Below are 17624 nucleotides of genomic sequence, written 5' to 3'. Positions count from 1 at the left end.
GAAGACCCCAGAAATGCTGCCAGTAAATTTTTAGATCAGCCTTTTTAGAAAGTGGGCTGATCAACTGCAGAGTTTGAACTTTTGGAGGGGCCTGCCAGCACCCATCCTATAAGTGGCAATCTGCTGCAACATCTCCTGTCCCCACCATCTCTAGCAGGCGACAAAAATGCACTAATACTGGTGAAGGTGCTTGCCAAAGATACTACAATGAGTTGACCCTTGATACTCCAGTTGGGTTAGGAGCGGAGGTCAGCAAGCTTGTACTGCACTGCGGCAGCAGGGTGTACATAAGCATTTCTGGGACCATCATATCCACTTTCGATGTGAACAAAGGTTGGAACTCTAGTAAATTTGTTAGGCAAGACCTCCCTCCTACCATTACCGTACCTATACCCTCATTCAGAATGCCTTCTAATATTTAACCTACAACAGATGGTAGGCTCATTGGCCTGTAGTTTTCTGGATCCCCCCATGCTCCTTTTTCAAGATTGGTGTTGTGTTAGCTCCTTTTTAATCCTTGGGCACTATTCTTATTTCGAATGATTCCCTAAAGATAGTGGCGAGAATGTGACTGACTTCAGTGGTCACTTTAAGTACTCTTGTACGATGTCCCTCCAGATCTGGTGCTTTGTCTTCCATTACCTTCCTTAGCTTATCAGTAACCGCCGCATATAAAATGTCTATTTTAGTACTTTTTCCCCTCCACCTCCTCCTTCCAGAAATTCAACTTCTGTGCTGGGGGTGGGGAAACAAAGAAAATAATTTATTATATTTCCTATCCTTTGTGTCAGCCTTGGGTTCTCTCAATGGTCCAACAATTTCCTTTTTCACCTGCTTGCTGCAAATATATTTATAGAAATGCTTGACATTTCTTTTAATATTTCCTGCTATCCTACTCTCAGTTTCTATTTAAGCTCTTCTGACCAGTTTCTTAACCTTTACATTGTTTTTATATGTGTCTTGGTTACTGTGCTGCTTGTAGCTTTATATCTGGGAGCAATTTCTTTTTTTGCCCTTATTCCCATGTTACCTCCATTTTAGCCCACATCAGTCTTCTTATGCTACCTTTCTTCTTTATGGTAAATATCAGTTCTGTACTCCATGTATAAAATTTCTAAACATGATCATTTTTGTTCCATGCTTTTCCCTTCTAATGTTGCTGTCCAGTTTCCGTGACTCACCTCTCCTCAACACCTCAAAATCTGCCTTTTTAAAGTTGAATGTTTCTATTGTACTCATTCTCTTTTCCATCAGAAACCTAACCTTGAATTCCACCATATTGTCATCACTGTTGCCTAGGTGTTCTGGTTCTGACCTGCTCTGCTGTCTTCGGTTGTTATTTAGTATCAGGTTCAAAGGTATCCCTGCATATGTGGATTTCTTGATCACCTTTTCCATGTAAGAACCCAATATTATGTCCAGGATTGTGTTCTCATTTTTACTGTATCCCTGTATATTTATCCAACCTGTCATTGTTGAACCCAGTTCCCCGTGACACATATGGAATCGTAGCCTCCCTGTCCAACAAGGATCTCTTAGGTTTCCCATTTTATTTCTAAGATTCCTAGCATTCGTATATAGAGCTTTGAGGGATCCAAATCCCCCACTACCTAGTCTAATGTGTTTATTTATTTTATCATTATTTTTCCATTTAGTCATATGCTTATAGTCAACACACTTTCCTGCGGTTTTAATCTCTATACTTGAACTGTCATCTACCAGCCCCTGCTCGTACCACAATGTGCAGCTTCTGTATCTTTTCTACATCCTTCATTCTTTCCCTCATTCTGAATCTGCTGTTTGCCCTTCCTTTCTACTTTATTAATTTAAATCCTCCTTTTATGCCTTAATTACCCTCTCTGCAAGGACACTGGTACCAGTCCAATTCAGGTGAAACCTGTCCCGTTTGGACAGCTTTGCCCTACCCTAGCACTTGTCCAAATGGCCTGGGAATCTGGCGCCTTCTCTTTTACTCCACATTTCTAGGCATGTACTGATATGTTTAACACGTCTAACCTGACTTGTTTTAATTCTATCCAACGGTCTATATGAAGAAGAAAGAAAAACCACAAACTTACGTCCAATCATTATAGCTGCAAACATTATTTGAAAAATACTGTAGATGAGTGGAAAGGTGAACATGAGCACAAGCTGTTCAGGTGAAAAGGAGAGCTGGACAATGGTTGTGCAGAGCTGAGTGTTCTGTGCACCAGTCTCTAAAGCTATAGTACGACATCTGCAAGAGAAAAAAAATTGTAATAGTTGAGTTAAAGAATTTGGTCCAATGACTAATGAGACATCACAATACAAAGCATACACTGAATTCATAAATCATTAAGAGAAGTGTGCTCAGAACTTCACTCCCTTAAATAAATTACATCTATTAAGAAGGTAGTGTTAGGTTCCTTCAGGAAGATAAATTTGCAGTTCAAATGTTTATAAATTTGCTTATAATTCCTGTCCTTTTTTAAAAAAATGTCGATGTATGTAAAATCAGGTAGGAACTATATACTGGTTTGGCGGCCTTATTTAAAGTGTACATGTAGCAACAAATGGACAATCATTAAAAACACGAACATTCCCTTATTGCATCATAATTACAAACAGAAAATGATCAGTTGTTGCAGATATAGTAATTAAAATGCTAATAAGGAAGATCATATGCATGAACATAAGAAATAGAAGCAGGAGCAGGCCATGCAGCTCCTCGAGCCTGCTCCATCATTCAATAAGATCATGGCTGATCTTTGACCTCAACTTCACTTTCCCGCCCGATCATCATATCCCTTGATTCCCCTAGAGTACAAGAATCTATCGATCTCAGTCTTGAATATACTCAATGACTGAGCATCCACCGCCCTCTAGCATAGAGAATTCCAAAGATTCACAACCCTCATCTCAGTCCTAAATGTCCGAATCATTATCCTGAGACTATGTCCCCTAGTTCTGGACTCTCCAACCAGGGGAAACATCCTCTCAGCATCTACCCTGTCAAGCCCTTTTAGAATCTTATATGTTTCAATGAGATCACCTCTCATTCTTCTAAATTCCAGAGAGTATAGGCCCATTCTACTCAATTTCTCCTCATACGACAACCCTCTCATTCCAGGAATCAATCTAGTGAACCTTCGTTGCACCACTTCTAAGGCAATTATATCCTTCCTTAAGCAAGGAGACCAAAATTGCACACAGTACTCCAGGTGTGGTCTCACCAAAGCCCTGTACAATTGCAGCAAGACTTCCTTACACTTGTACTCCAACCCCCTTGCAATAAAGGCCAACATACCATTTGCCTTCCTAATTGCTTGCTGTACCTGCATGTTAACTTTGTGTTTCTTGGACAAGGACACAAAAATCCCTCTGAACACCAACATTTTAATAGTTTCTCACCATTTAAAAAATAATCCGTTTTTCTATTCTTCCTACCAAAGTGAATAACCTCACATTTCCCCACATTATACTCCATCTGCCATCTTCTTGCCCACTCATTTCACTTGTCGATATCCCATAGCAGACTCTTTGCGTCCTCCTCACAGCTTACTTTCCCACCTAGCTTTATATCGTTAGCAAACTTGGATACATTACACTTGGCCCCTTCATCTAAGTCATTAATATAGATTGTAAATAGCTGGGCCCAAGCACTGATCCCTGCGGCATCACACTAGTTACAACCTGCCGACCTGAAAATGACCCATTTATTCCTACTCTCTGTTTTCTGTCCATTAACCAATCCTCAATTCATACTAATATATTACCCCCAATCCCATGAGGCCTAATCTTGTGTAACAATCTGTTATGTGGCACCTTAATGAATGCCTTTTGAAAATCCAAATATACTACATCTACCGATTCCCCCTCACCTACCCTGTTAGTTACACGCTCAAAAAACTAATAGATTTGTCAATTAGTGTTATGGGGCCTATAAACGACTCCCACCAGTGTTTTCTGCCCCTTGTTATTACTTAGCTCCACCCATACTGATTCCACATCCTGATTTTCTGAGCTGAGATCCTTTCTCACTATTGCCTTTATCTCATCCTTTATTATCAGGACCAACACCCCCCGCCCCCCCCCCCCCCCCCCGCCACCGCCTTTTCCATTTTGCCTATCTTTTCTAAAAGTCAAGTACCCTGGAATATTTAGTTCCCAACCTTGATTACCCTGCAACCATGTCTTAGTAATGGCTACTAGGTCAAACCCATCTATCTCTATTTGTACCATTCTTGTTACGAATGCTTTGTGCATTCAGACACAGTGCCCTTAATTTTAACTTTTTACTTTTTTTCCCTGATGTGACCTTAGTTACTAATGCCCTATTACCACTGTTAAACTCTCTGTCCCTTCTTGACACAATCTGCTTGTTTTTATCCAATTCACTACTCTGCTCTACCGCCTTGACTTTTCTTTTTAGACTGGTAAAATTAAAATTACCCTTACCTGAAGCATCCCCCCCCCCTTATTAGTTTGAAGCTCTATCTACCACCCTAGTTATTCAATTTGCCAGCACACTGGTCCCTGCCTGGTTTAAGTGGAGCCCGTCCCAACGGAACAGCTCCCTCCTTCCCCAGAACTGGTGCCAGTGCCCCATGAACTGAAACCCCTGCTTCCCACACCACTTTTTCTGCCACGCCGTAACCATCGAATTTGTTTGTCCCTATGCCAATTTGCGTGTGCCTCATGCTAATCGGATGAATGAACTCTTGGCCTTTAAATAGCAAATTAGCACTCAATACTACTACAGGATTATACACTACGTTCAACAAGATTGACTAAACATTTTACCAGAGGAATTTGACTTAGCAACAACTTAAAAACTTAAATTTATTTCAGCTTCTTAGGTTAGTTTTTGGTAGTTATGTCTTATACTAAGATTTTGCCTCTGAAAAATAAAAAGCAAATACTGCAAAAGATGGAAACTGAAATAAAAAAGAAAAAGTTGGAAACACACAAAAGGTCAGCCTGCATCTGTAGAAAGAATAGGCAATCTATTTTACAGGCTTGTATCTTTCTTCAAAACTGAAAAATAAGAGACGAATAAGCATTTTAATAGAACCAGGGAGAGGGGGATAAAAACAGACAAACAAGCCCAGAGAATTATTAGTGGAATGATTGTCAGGTGTTGATTTCCCTGAGGAAATGACGTCCCAGGTGGACTGTGATAAGCCCTGTGACATGGTGTACCTAGACTTCCAAAAGACATTTGATAAAGTTTCACACGAAAGGCAATTGGTTAAACTCAAAGCTCTAGGAAGTCAGGATAAACACTGGGAATGGATAAGGGACCAAGAGTAGAAAACAGCGAGTACTCTTTTGAGGAGTTATTTTGGGATGGGGTAAAATACCGAGTGGGGTGCCCCAAGTTCTGGAGCTGAGACCACTGCTGTTTCTTATTTATGCAAATGATCTCAATTCAGAAACGCAAAGCAAATTGGTCAAATTTGCAGATGATGCCAAACTAGGAGGGGCAGTGGAATTGCAGCAGGCAGCCCAGACATTACAACATGAGTTAGAAAGAATTCACATTGATATAGTGCCTTTCACAACCTCAGGAAGTCCCAAAGTGCTTCAAAGCCAATGAAGTATTTTTGAGGTATATTCACTGTTGTAATTTAGGAAATGCAGCAGCCAATTTGCACACAGCAGGGTCCCACAAACAACAATGAGAAAAATAACCAGATAATCTGTTTTTGTGGTGTTGGTTAAATGTTGGCCAGGACATAGGGAGAACTCCCTTGCTCTTCTTCAGAAAATGCCATGGGATCTTTTACCTGAGATGGTAGGCAGGGCCTCAGTTTCACATCTCATCCAAAAAACGACACCTCCAACAGTGCAGCACTTCCTCAGTGCTCAAGTTTGTAGAGTGGGGCTTGAACCTATGATCTTCTGACTCAGAGGTGAGAGTGCTACCGTTGAGCCAAGGCTGACACCTATGTAATCTGAATTACAGTCCCTGCCATTTATAGCGGGTGCATATGTGTGACTAGTACTCGTGTATACCTGTGGATCACACTATATTATTTATTTATGATTGCTCTTGCTTCAGTGCAAGAGGCACTTTAAAGAGGTGCTATTTACAGGTACTTATGATTGTTGTAGCAGTAAACAAGGTGTGATCTGGTGAGTGAACACAGATGTTTCTGGACGCTATAACCGTCAACTTTGAAATTTACGTTAATGTAAATGGTTAATGGTTTTCGCTTTTTGGCCAATATACGTGGACGTTTTAAGTGGTGGGTATTGTACATAAACAAAGTAAGTTGGACAAAATATGTTTGCGGGCAGAACAGTGATGGATTAAATTTAACGTAGACAAGTGCAAAGTACTGCACATAGGAAGGACAAGTAGGTGACAAGTATGTCACGAATGGTATTGAAATAAATAAGGAGGTAGCTGAAAGAGACCTAGGAGTCTTAGTAGACTTGATCTTAAACTCTATAAATTAAATTTTGAGAGTAGGATAAAGGAACATAGGTTCAAACTGGTAAAAAGTAAATTAGACTGTTGGCAGGAAATTCTTCTTCATAAAGAGAGTGATCAATGTATGGAATAGACTTCCAGATAGACTAATGGAGGCAAAAACCCTGGAATCATTTAAGAAACAACTGGAAGCTGCAATGAGGTAATTTTAAGATCTTTCTGAATGGATGAATTAAGATGGCCAAATGGCTTTTCTCATCCGTAATTATCTTGTGTAACAGACAGAAAGAAGTATGAAAGAAATTAATGAGATGACTTGTGAATAGCTGAGGTAGTGGGAGTGTAAAGAAAAGGTAACAAAAGGGGAGAGATGGAAAACATAGAGAACATGGGGATCAGGCTTGAAATTATAACAAGATGAAGGTACAGTGGGTCCACCATGTCCGAAAAGAGAAAGTTCTGGTGGACCTACTATAGTTAGCCAACATCTTCTGTTTTAATTTCAAACCTGTTTTCATTTCGAGCCTTAACCACCCCCCCACCCCCCGTTTTCTATGTTTTCCATTTCTCCCATTTTGTTACCTTTTCCTTAGGCTTCAGCTATTCACAGTATTTCTTTAATGTCTTTCATGCTTCTGTCCATTATTCAGCTGAGATGATCTGTTACATTAGGATCACTGCTCTTTTTGATATATATTAATGACCTGGACTTGGGTATACAAGGTATAATTTCAAAGTTTGCAGATGACACAAAACTCAGAAATGTAGTAAACAATGTGGAGGATAGTAACAGATTTCAGGAGGACATAGACAGATGGTGAAATGGGCAGACACATGGCAGATGAAATTTAACGCAGAGAAGTGTGAAGTGATACATTTTAGTAGGAAGAATGAGGGGAGGCAATAAAACTAAATGGTACAATTTTAAAGGGGGTGAAGGAATAGAGAGACCTGGGGGTGCACATACACAAATCTTTGAAGGTGGCAGAACAAGTTGAAAAGGCTGTTAAAAAAGCATGTGGGATCCTGGGCTTTATTAATAGAGGCATAGAGTACAAAAGCAAGGAAATTATGCTAAACTTTTGTAAAACACTGGCTAGGCCTCAGATGGAGTATTATATTCAATTCTTTAGGAAGGATGTCAAGGCCTTAGAGAGGGTGCAGAAGAGATTTACTAGAATGATACCGGGGATGAGGGACTTCGGTTATGTGGAGAGATTGGAGAAGCTGGAGTTGTTCTCCTTAGAGCAGAGAAGTTTAAAGGGAGATTTGATAGAGGTTTTGATAGAGTAAATGAGGAGAAACTGTTTCCAGTGGTGGAAGGATCAGTAACCAGAGGACACAGATTTAAGGTGATTGGCAAAAGAGCCAGAGGCGACATGAGGAAACATTTTTTTTACGCAGAGAATTGTTATGATCTGGAATGCACTGCCTGAAAGGGTGGTAGAAGCAGATTCAATAGTAACTTTCAAAAGGGAATAGCATAAATACTTGAAGGGAAAAAATTTACAGGGCTATGGGGAAAGAGGAGGGGATTGGAACAAATTGGATAGCTCGTTCAAAGAGCCGGCACAGGCACGGCGGGCCGAATGGCCTCCTTCTGTGCTGTACCTACTATGATACTATGATACATCATCCAACCACCACTGACACTTCCTGTCTGTTTCTTCCCTCCCCCTTATTCTGATTCTAATGTGCTTGTTCGTCTCTTATTTTTCAGTTCTGTAGAAGGATATGAGCCTGCACCATTGACTGCCTGTTCTCTCCACAGATACCGAATGACCCATTGTATGATTCCAACTGTTTCTGTTTCTCCTCTGTAAAGCTGGAGTACCAATTTATGATTCCACAAAAATTCTGTACCTAAACCAAGGCTGACCAGCAATACGAGCCAAAATAAATCCTAGTGAATAACCAATAGCTGGATAGATTGTTCCAATGATCCACAGGGAAGGTGATGTTACCCAGGATCCTCTGTACAGCAAGGCTCCAGTGACAGCTACAGCAATGATGAGGAATGCTCCAGTGATAGAGCCAATCTAGGAGAAAAGATTATCTTGGAATTAGAAAAGTAAAGCATTATAATGCACAAATTTAAAAAGTGATTAATTGTTTTCTGAATACTGTATCACATTGAGACTAGGAGTACCAGGAGGTAGGAGTCAGAAGTGGCACTGAAGGGCAGGATCAGGAGTGGCACTGAGTCTCATACAAATGCAGACAAAGTATCACTGCCCTGAAACTGCTGAGTACTTCGCAGAGGTGTAATAAAAAAAAATGACAAGCCAAAGAAATATTAGGGGCAGTGATCAAAAACTTGGACAAAGATGTGAGTTTTAAGGAAGGTCTTAAAGAAGGAGAGGGAGGCAGAGAGGTGGAGAGATTTCAGGAGGGGATTCCAGAGCATGGAGCTGAGGCAGCTGAAATTACAGATGCCAATGGTGGAGCAACTGGAAGTGGGCGGGGGGAGTGGGGGTGCTGTCATAAAAGAGCACAGTCAGAAGAACTGAGAGTTTGGGGCCATTGTAAAGTACTGATATCGGGAGAGGTGATGCAATGAAGGTATTTAAATATGAGGATGAGAATTTTAAATTTGAGGCATTGGGGAATTGGAGCCAATATAGGTCAGTGGATTGGGCAAGCAGGACTTGGAGTAGAATAGAATAAGCGCAGCAGAGCTGAAGTTTACAGAGGATGGAAACTTTGAAGTAATGACCGCATTGACTCAATATAAGGAATTATTTTCTGATGTTGTATTGCTTTTGGGGAGCCTTGCCTGCTGAAATCATGTTGGTAATTTGGCAGGTGCTAAATGGTCGAAAAGTTGCGGGCTGTGTGCACCTGAATTTTTGATATGTGCTCTCAGTGTGCCAGGCTCCGCCACCAGCAATGCAAGTTGGAAGATTGACCAACAAAGAAGGCAACCTCCCAAAATTGTACCCAAAGACCATGAAAAATTCCAGAACTCTCAAGTAGGATGAAGGCCAATGTTACAACAGTTTCATCCTCCAAAATTCTCGTTTTCATGTTGGCTGGTGTCCAAAATGACGTTTTCTCTCTGCCTTTTCACATTTCAACCAATGAATTCCTACCTGCTGTTGCTCTATTGCCACAATATTGAAATGGTAACTATCCCTCCCAACCTCATTCCTGGCTTCCACTGCTGATTCTAAATCTCCTCTCTCCGTACCTGTCCTGTTGAGTTATCTCTGATTTTAAATTAGCAGTAGGGGCTTGGACTGAACGCAGACGAATGATTTTAACTCGGAGCCGGGAACATAGTCGGGTTTCCCACGTGACAGGCAGCCAGAATGACAGGCTGGCTGCCTGTGGGAAGAGAAAGGAGCCACAAATCAGAGAGGAGGGAGGGAGAGATCGTGGAGGGGGGCGTTGGAGAAGATCGGGGACAGGGAGGTGATCAGATCGGCAGTCAGATGAAGAGTCAGAGGTTGGGGGGGGGTGTGGGGTTCTACCATTGGGGTTGGGCGGTAGGCCGATCATGCTAGGTGAACTTGTTGGGCCTGGATGAAGCACATCTCCTCTTCCTTCTGGGCTACAAGCAGTGCAATAAAGGCACTTGCCTCATGGATCCGGTCCTCCTCGCCTGCTTTCACCTGACAAGAATCAGAAGGCATGGGAAATCCGTGCAGGTGAGCTTAAATTCGTTTCAGCTTCAGAATCCACAAAAAATTAAGTACCTCAACTATTTCAATGAGGTAAATTGCCCCTTTAACAATCTGCCCACTGTCATTAAGTGGGGATGGGACTTCCAGGTTTCAGAGGCACATGCGCCTCCAGGCGTGCCTGAGTTAAACCCGGGAGTGGAAGTGTTGGAGCCAGGATACGATACCACTTCAAAAAAATTTAATTTTTACCTCCCATCTGCCCCCAACCCACCCGTTCTTTGGGGTTAAAAATACCCCCTAGAAGTGGGGACGGAAGGTTACTATTTAAATATTACAACACTGGAGGAGCAGAGCAATAGCTAACAGGGACCCACTGGTATAGTGCTTCTGTTGGATCCCCTGACTGGTAAAATTTCTTTGCTAGTAGGGTAACCAGCCAGGAGGGAAACCTACATAGAACAAGGTCCTCCCTCAACTTTCACATTTCTAGTCTTCTACGTGAAGATATAAACAGTGGTCCTGAATTTTTGCGGGGCTCTCCCACTCTCCTGCCACAACTTTGGCTAGAGGCAGGCAGGACTCCCAGGGAACTAGCATAAATGGCTGGTTTTAGTCGTTTAAAGTAGGGTTTCAGCCAGGTTCCTGCTTGAGTAACGGCAAAAGTCTGGGAGAACCTCTCCGTGAAATTTCAGGGCAAATAGCTTCTACTTCACCTTATGCAAATCAATAGTTAAGTAATTTTTATTTACTTTAATGTAAAATTTGTATAGCCTTGGAAATGGCATGTATGAAATCATAGGGTAGAATTTCTGTGGCGTTGTCTCGATTTCCTACTGTAACTTTGGTGGAAAATTGGCAGAAACCCCAAAAAATGCCGTAAATGGCTGTTTATGCCATTTCTCAGGGGTTTCCACAGAAGTTACGTCGGGAGAATCCCCTTGGACTTGTTCAAGGCACAATAACTGAAATATACTTGACACAATAACTGAAATAAATTGAATTTACTCTGGAGAGAAAAAACAGCTTGTTGGGCCCAATTGACTGATCCAGTTCCTAAAAGTCTTACGTTGTTTTTTGTGGGGCTTCTCCTGATCATTCGTTGCAACCTTGGTAAAAGATCAAGAGGTGAAAGGGCGGAGGAACTTAAAACATTTACAATCACCAGGGAAAGGGTTCTGAAAAAAATATTAGAACTAAAAGCTGACAAGTCCCCAGATCCTGATGAACTTCATCCTAGGGTCTTAAAAGAAGTGGCTGCACCACAACGCTCTCGCATCACTCCTCACATCCACTCAACCATCATCCTCACCTTGCCTGCACTTACTCACTGCCCCAGTTCCCATTCGAACACTACAACGCAACCCAATCCTCATACAATCTAATGGCTATGTCTCACACGCACCCTCCCTTGCATCTCCCTAACGGTCACCCCCACCCACACCAATGCATGCAGCGGGTCACCATGCAACCATCACTCAATCATGCCTCTGTGTTTTGCCTTGATAGGAGAAGAGATGCCAGAATGCCCGGGAGAGGGCAAGGACCGGAGGGGGCCCGCCTCACCAGGAACCCTTAACAGATGCGGAGCAGCAGGCACTCGAAATAAGCCAGACGCTGGAGTGCCTGTCCGTGGCGGACGCCGAGACTGGGATTGCACAAGCGGCTGGTGACAGAAATCTAACACTCAGCACTCATGATAGCGAATAATCTTAGCATCACTTGGCATCTGCAGCACCTCAACATCTGTCCACATGCTTAATATTGCTTTCTGTTCTCTTGCGGGGCCTTCAGCAACCGCCGTGACTGCGGAGGGCGATTCCTCAGAGGACCTGCCGGCCTCTGAGGGTGCATCGTCACATCTGAGCCAGCCATCCACCAGCGCAGATACACACACCTCGGTGGGTCTCCATCCTCACTTAGTTGGGCTTGCAAATGGTGAGTCACTACGCACATGTGAGCACGAGCAGACCCTGGTGGCAGGGGCAGCAGTAGAGAGTCCGTGTCGCTGGGAGCACTCTTCTCCAGGCTCTGCTCAGCTGGACCCAGATGCTGAACCCTGGGGGCCAGCCATGAAAAGGAGAGTCATCGAGGGCCAGCAGCACATTGCAGAGGTACTGGAACAGTTGCCACGCGCACTCTCCACAATCGTGCAGGGGATGGAGGAGTTCAACTCCTGCATGAGTGGAATACTGTCACAGTGATGTGAAGGCATCACTGTGACAGGAGTATGCGGGAATGTCTGCGATGGAGGAAAGGCTAGCCTCCATTGAGCTTCAAGCACGGCTCAACAATGAGTCCATTCAGGCCCTGACAACGGCCGTTCAGATTCAGGGTGAGCAACATTCTGCTGCCTTAAACAGGCTGACAGATACCTTACAACTGGCCTTCCAAGGCTTCACAAGTCCTCCAAACTGTCGTCCAGCAGGGTGGAAGGAGTGATGTGGGCCTGAGCCAGGAGAGGGATGATAGTGAAAGGGGACATGGAAGTGGGGATGCCACTCAAAGCGCTCCCACGTCTCACCCGTTGCCCCCTTCTCAACCAGTACCCGCAATGCTGCCCTCTCTCCAGGTGGCCGAGTCTGCCCCTGCACAGGTGCAGGTGGAGCAGTCTTTGGAGGGGCCCTCATGGGCACCGAATCCCAGAGGGCATCCGCGCAAAGCATCTCATCGGTCAGGGCATGGACACGAGCAACCTACCACTACCTCTGCTGAAGCCGCAGGGGTAGCACCACGTAGGGGTTCCCGGAAACGCAAGGCGAAGGTTTTGTGAGCACAAAGGGGATGCACAAAGGTGTAAAACAAAATGTCATGTTTTTAATTTACTTTTGTTTGTTTTGCAAAAAATCATTAAAAATTGTTATCACCACTACTGCCACATCTTTGCAAATCTTGTCTGGTTTGTGCAATAATGCCCTTTCCTGAGGATCACCATGAAGACCCACAACTGATGCCACCCATTGTGTCACTGCAGAGTGGGTGTAGGTGTATTTGCAGGGCTCTTTTGTGCAGACGACTGAGAGACGCCGGCGATGTCCCCGGTGGCACCCTGGAAGGATGCGGAGGAGAAGTTGTTGAGGGCAGTGGTGACTTTGACAGCGACAGGTAAGAAGATGGTGCTCGGGCCAGCCAGGAGCAGCTCGGCATGAAGGAGGCTGCAGATGTCCACGACTACATGTCGAGTGACTCTGAGCCTCCGTGTGCACTGCTGCTCAGAGAGGTCCAGGAAGCTGAGCCTCAGTTTGTAGACCCTGTGGCGAGGGTAGTGCCTTCTGCGACACATCTCTCTCTGCGGTTGCCTTCCCTCCTGCTGTGCAGGTGGATGTGTCACAGCACTGTGTTGTGGAGCTCCACGTATCAGAGGTGGACGGCGTGGCTGGTGATGCTGTTCGTCCTCCGAGGAGGTCATGACTGCAGCTACGGCGGCCCCCATCCGGAAGACGTATGTTTGAGGGGGTCCGCAAGGTAGGTAAATGTGTCTGCACACCGGAGTTGAGGTTGCAAGTTGGTGAATTTTAGTGTTAGGAGGAGGGTGGTGCAGGCCAAACTTTGTCCAAAGTGACAGAGTGGCCTCCTGCAATGAGTGAGGGTCTCCCCCCCCCACCTGTCAAATGGACCTTTGCAGCTGCCACAGGCTGGTGGCTGCAACACGTCCATTTCAACTGGGAGTGTTTCCCCCAGTATGGGAAACACGCTCAGTTTAGATGAAAATCCCACCCCTCCTAAAATATCCTACAAATCAGGTCTCCTAATGACCTGAAGTATCCAATTAATTGCTTTAAGTGGGATCCCGCCAGCTTTAATTGCCAGAAGGAATCCCGCATGCGGGGGCTGCGCGCGCATCTAAGCGCGTCATTGGGGAACCCGGAAGTGGGCAGGTTGGAACCGGGCTCCGCACCCGCCCCGGGAATCCCCAATTTTCAGAGCCCCCCGCCACGAATGCACCCGCTTGGACATCGGAAAATCGAGCCCAAGGAGTCTGCAAAGGGATATAGATAGGTTAAGTTAGTGGGCAAATATTTGGCAGATGGAGTATAATGTGGGAAAATGTGAACTTGTCCACTTTGGCAGGAGGAATAGAAAAGCAGCATATTATTTAAATGGAGAGAGATTGCAGAACTCTGAGGTACAGAGGAATCTGGGTGTCCTAATATATGAATCACAAATAGTTAGTATGCAGGTACAGCAAGTGATTAGGAAGGCAAATGAAATGTTGTCATTTATTGCAAGGGGAATGGAATATAAAAGTAGAGATGTTTTGCTACAGTTGTACAGGGCATCGGTGAGACCACATCTAGAATACTGTGTGCAGTTTTGGTCTCCTCATTTAAGAAAGGACATAATTGCTTTGGAGACGGTGCAGAAAAGGTTCACTCGACTGATTCATGGGATGAGGGGGTTATCTTATGAGGGAAGGTTGGACAAGTTGGGCCTGTATACATTGGAGTTTAGAAGAATGAGAGGTGATCTCATTGAAACATATAAGATCCTGAGGGGACTTGAAGGGATAGATGCTGAGGGGATGTTTCCCCTTGTGGGAGAGACTAGAACTAGGGGCCACAGTTTAAAAATAAGGGGTCTCCCATTTAAGACGGAGATGAGGAGAAATTTTTTCTCTGAGGGTCGTGAGTCTGTGGAACTCCCTTCCCCAGAGAGCGGTGGAGGCAGGGTCATTGAATATTTTTAAGGCTGACTTAGATAGATTCCTGATTAACAAGGGAGTCAAAGGTTATAGTAGGTAGACGGGAAAGTAGGGTTGAGGACACAATCAGATCAGCTATGATCTTATCAAATGGCAGAGCAGGCTCGAGGGGCCGAATGGCCTACTCCTGCTCTTAATTCGTATGTTCCTATGTAAGATCGGCGGAAATTCTAAAGAAAAGACGTAAACAGCATTTACGTCATTTCTACGCTGTTTTCGCGGATCTTCTGCTGAAGTTAATGCGGATGATTTGAAGAAGCTCCAATTTCTACCCCCTAATGTTCATCTTAAATATCTCTCTAGTTTAAAAACTGCTTGTTTGAAGTTGCTTACCTTCAATATTATCTTGGCCTTTTTTGGCCATCTGTAGTTCACATAAACCCCAATAGCAACAGGAATTAGGAGGGTTGCCAGGGTAATTCCTGGAAGACATAAGTTTCAGCTTTATTCAGTTCCCATGACTGGACACATTAAAATATAGACTCCCATCCTGACGATTATTGTGATATTTGGTGTTCACACACAAATTACCTATGCTGTCATAAGGGATCTGGATGGCATCTGTTTCAACCCAGGCTTTAGTGTAGATGAAGAGGCAAAGAGGCATCATTCCCATCCCCAGGATTGTGGAGCACGTTGTCATACTTATGCTGAAAGAAAAAATATTTTTAAAATTAAATGTGGAAAGTAATTCTAAACAGCAAAATAAATTCTTAGGCCTTGAAATTATGTTATGGTATATGAGCAGACAAGCGCTTAAATGTGTTAAAAAACAAGCATTTTTTCCTGTTTGAATTTGCTAATAAAATGAAGGTTGTTTCTATTACAGCTCCAATTGTAAAATAGAACTTTTACACGTTGTAAATAACAGGAAATAATTGCATATATTGCAGGGTGAAGTAAGTAATGCTTCACTGAATTCTTACCCTTGAAAAGTTGATTTGATAACAATATTTAATTGCACAGCTGTTATGGCTTTTCTTTAAATCTTCTGCTGTAACTTAGTTACAGTCAGATTATTTCAGAAAATAAAGTTGAAGATTGCTAGTCCAGTTCTGTATATTCCACAGGTCAGGTTTCATTTTTTTCTGTTTGCTGTTTTTAACGCACTGGTTAACACAGTTTTTTTTAATGTATGTGTTAATCTGTTTATTTTGAAATAACAGACGGGAAAATAATGGAAAAGTGTTAACCAATCCACTGAAAAGCAGCACATGGTGGCAATTAAATTATTAAACGGAATTGCATCTTTCACTAAGCATGTTAATTGCTAACTTTCCTTTCTTATTGTTGCAAAGATACATAGTCTTCGTAAAATAGGGAGAGCAATAGAAACACAGGATGCAAAAAAGGATTTGGATAATTTCTGCAAATATGTAGGCAGATGGTAATTGAAATTGAATACAGAAATTGTAAAATATTACACGTTGCTTAGATAATGTGTAACCTAAGTATAAGATAATAGAATAGAAATAAAAAGCAAAAAATGGCACATGCTGGAAATCTGAAATGGAAGCAGAAAATGCTGGAAACACACAGCAGATTGGTCAGTATACATGGAGAGAACAGATGGGTCAATATTTTCAGCCAGGCCCTAGAAGAATAGAATTAGCACATGGTCATAATCTTAAAATTAAAGTTAAAGTGACAAACAAGTGTAGAAAAACTGAACAAAAGATTGTGAGAATGTACAATGCACTGCCCCCAGAACAGTATTGACATGGAATCTATTGAAGTGTTGAAAAGGGATATAGATATGTACTTAGGAAATAAGGGTATTAAGGTTATGGATGGAGGAATTTGAATTAAAAAGGTGATGGGGTAGATTTGCAACTTGCATCCCGGACATAAAACCAGAGTTGTGGATCGACTGCCCGTTATAGAAACTACCTGATTTTTATTTCCATTTAAATGATGGGTTACTATGATGGGCAGTTCTGCAACGCCAGTTTTAGACCCAGGCAGCAAGTTGAAAGTCTACCCGATGGGTTGCCATGGCTGGATAAGCAGATTGGCATCCTCCTATTCCTAGGTAATTCAGAAATGACCAACAGAAGGAGCACCACATTTGGTTTTAGTTTCCAGGCCAGGGAAGCATTTCTGCAGTTCATTGTCATCCAGACCCCTGCTAGAAAACCTGCTTGTGTGGATGTCGGATAAGCACAGGACTGGGCTTGGCTGTGAACAGCTGTTAACACTGTCTAGGCTCACACATATAAAATGGGTGAGGCCCTGAAGGGTACCAGCGCACGTCGAATTGTGTCTCAAGTGTCTTCAGCAGAGAAAGGAAACAAAGAGTAGAAAATTAGATGGGAAAAAATTGGAAATTTAAACACATTCCACGTGAAACAAATCCTGAAATGTGTCACATAAAACAGGCAGATAAACAATAATTAACTTCTGACAGTATTTTTTATTTTTTCTGCACTTAATTATAAAATTCATGCAATAACCAATTAAAGCCAAAGTAATTTTGTTTTACCTTTTCATTAGGGATGAAGCTGTATAATGTTATCTGTTCACCCTGCAAGAACCACTTTGTTAACTTTAGTGAGTACAGTAAAAAGATCTGTCTATTCCTGCCATGCACCTCAGTGAAGTTTTAATGCATAGGCAATGTGAAAAAACAATTTTTTTTGCACTGTAATTGTGAATAGTTCACATGACACAGGCAGGGCTAGTACAGAATAGAATCATTATTAGAGATGTATCAGGTAGAAAGTTACAGTTAGTAAAAATCTGGATAAAACCATTATTGTCCTGACGATTAGATATGTACGGCTCATACGTGTGGAAGTATATAAAATGTATCTGATACAGTTGAAATGCTGGCAGGAGTTTCCTGCACTCACCAGCCTGCAATTCTCTGTCCATTAAAGTG

The 17624-nt window shown here is 42.9% G+C and overlaps 1 protein-coding gene across 1 annotated transcript in view; it reads right to left on the bottom strand.

Moving 5' to 3' along the window:
- Positions 1–17624, bottom strand: part of slc10a2 (solute carrier family 10 member 2) — a 33636-nt gene that overhangs the window by 3562 nt on the left and 12450 nt on the right. The window contains exons 3-6 of the mRNA XM_067986404.1: positions 15275–15393; positions 15077–15165; positions 8282–8457; positions 2079–2236 (exon numbers count right to left, since the gene is read on the bottom strand). Of these exons, the coding sequence (XP_067842505.1) occupies positions 2079–2236; positions 8282–8457; positions 15077–15165; positions 15275–15393 (542 nt within the window). The remainder of the gene's footprint in view (positions 1–2078; positions 2237–8281; positions 8458–15076; positions 15166–15274; positions 15394–17624) is intronic.

This window comes from Heptranchias perlo, chromosome 6 (assembly GCF_035084215.1).
Source record: "Heptranchias perlo isolate sHepPer1 chromosome 6, sHepPer1.hap1, whole genome shotgun sequence".
Classification (NCBI taxonomy): Eukaryota; Metazoa; Chordata; class Chondrichthyes; order Hexanchiformes; family Hexanchidae; genus Heptranchias; species Heptranchias perlo.
This window is presented reverse-complemented; position numbering and strand designations above follow the sequence as displayed.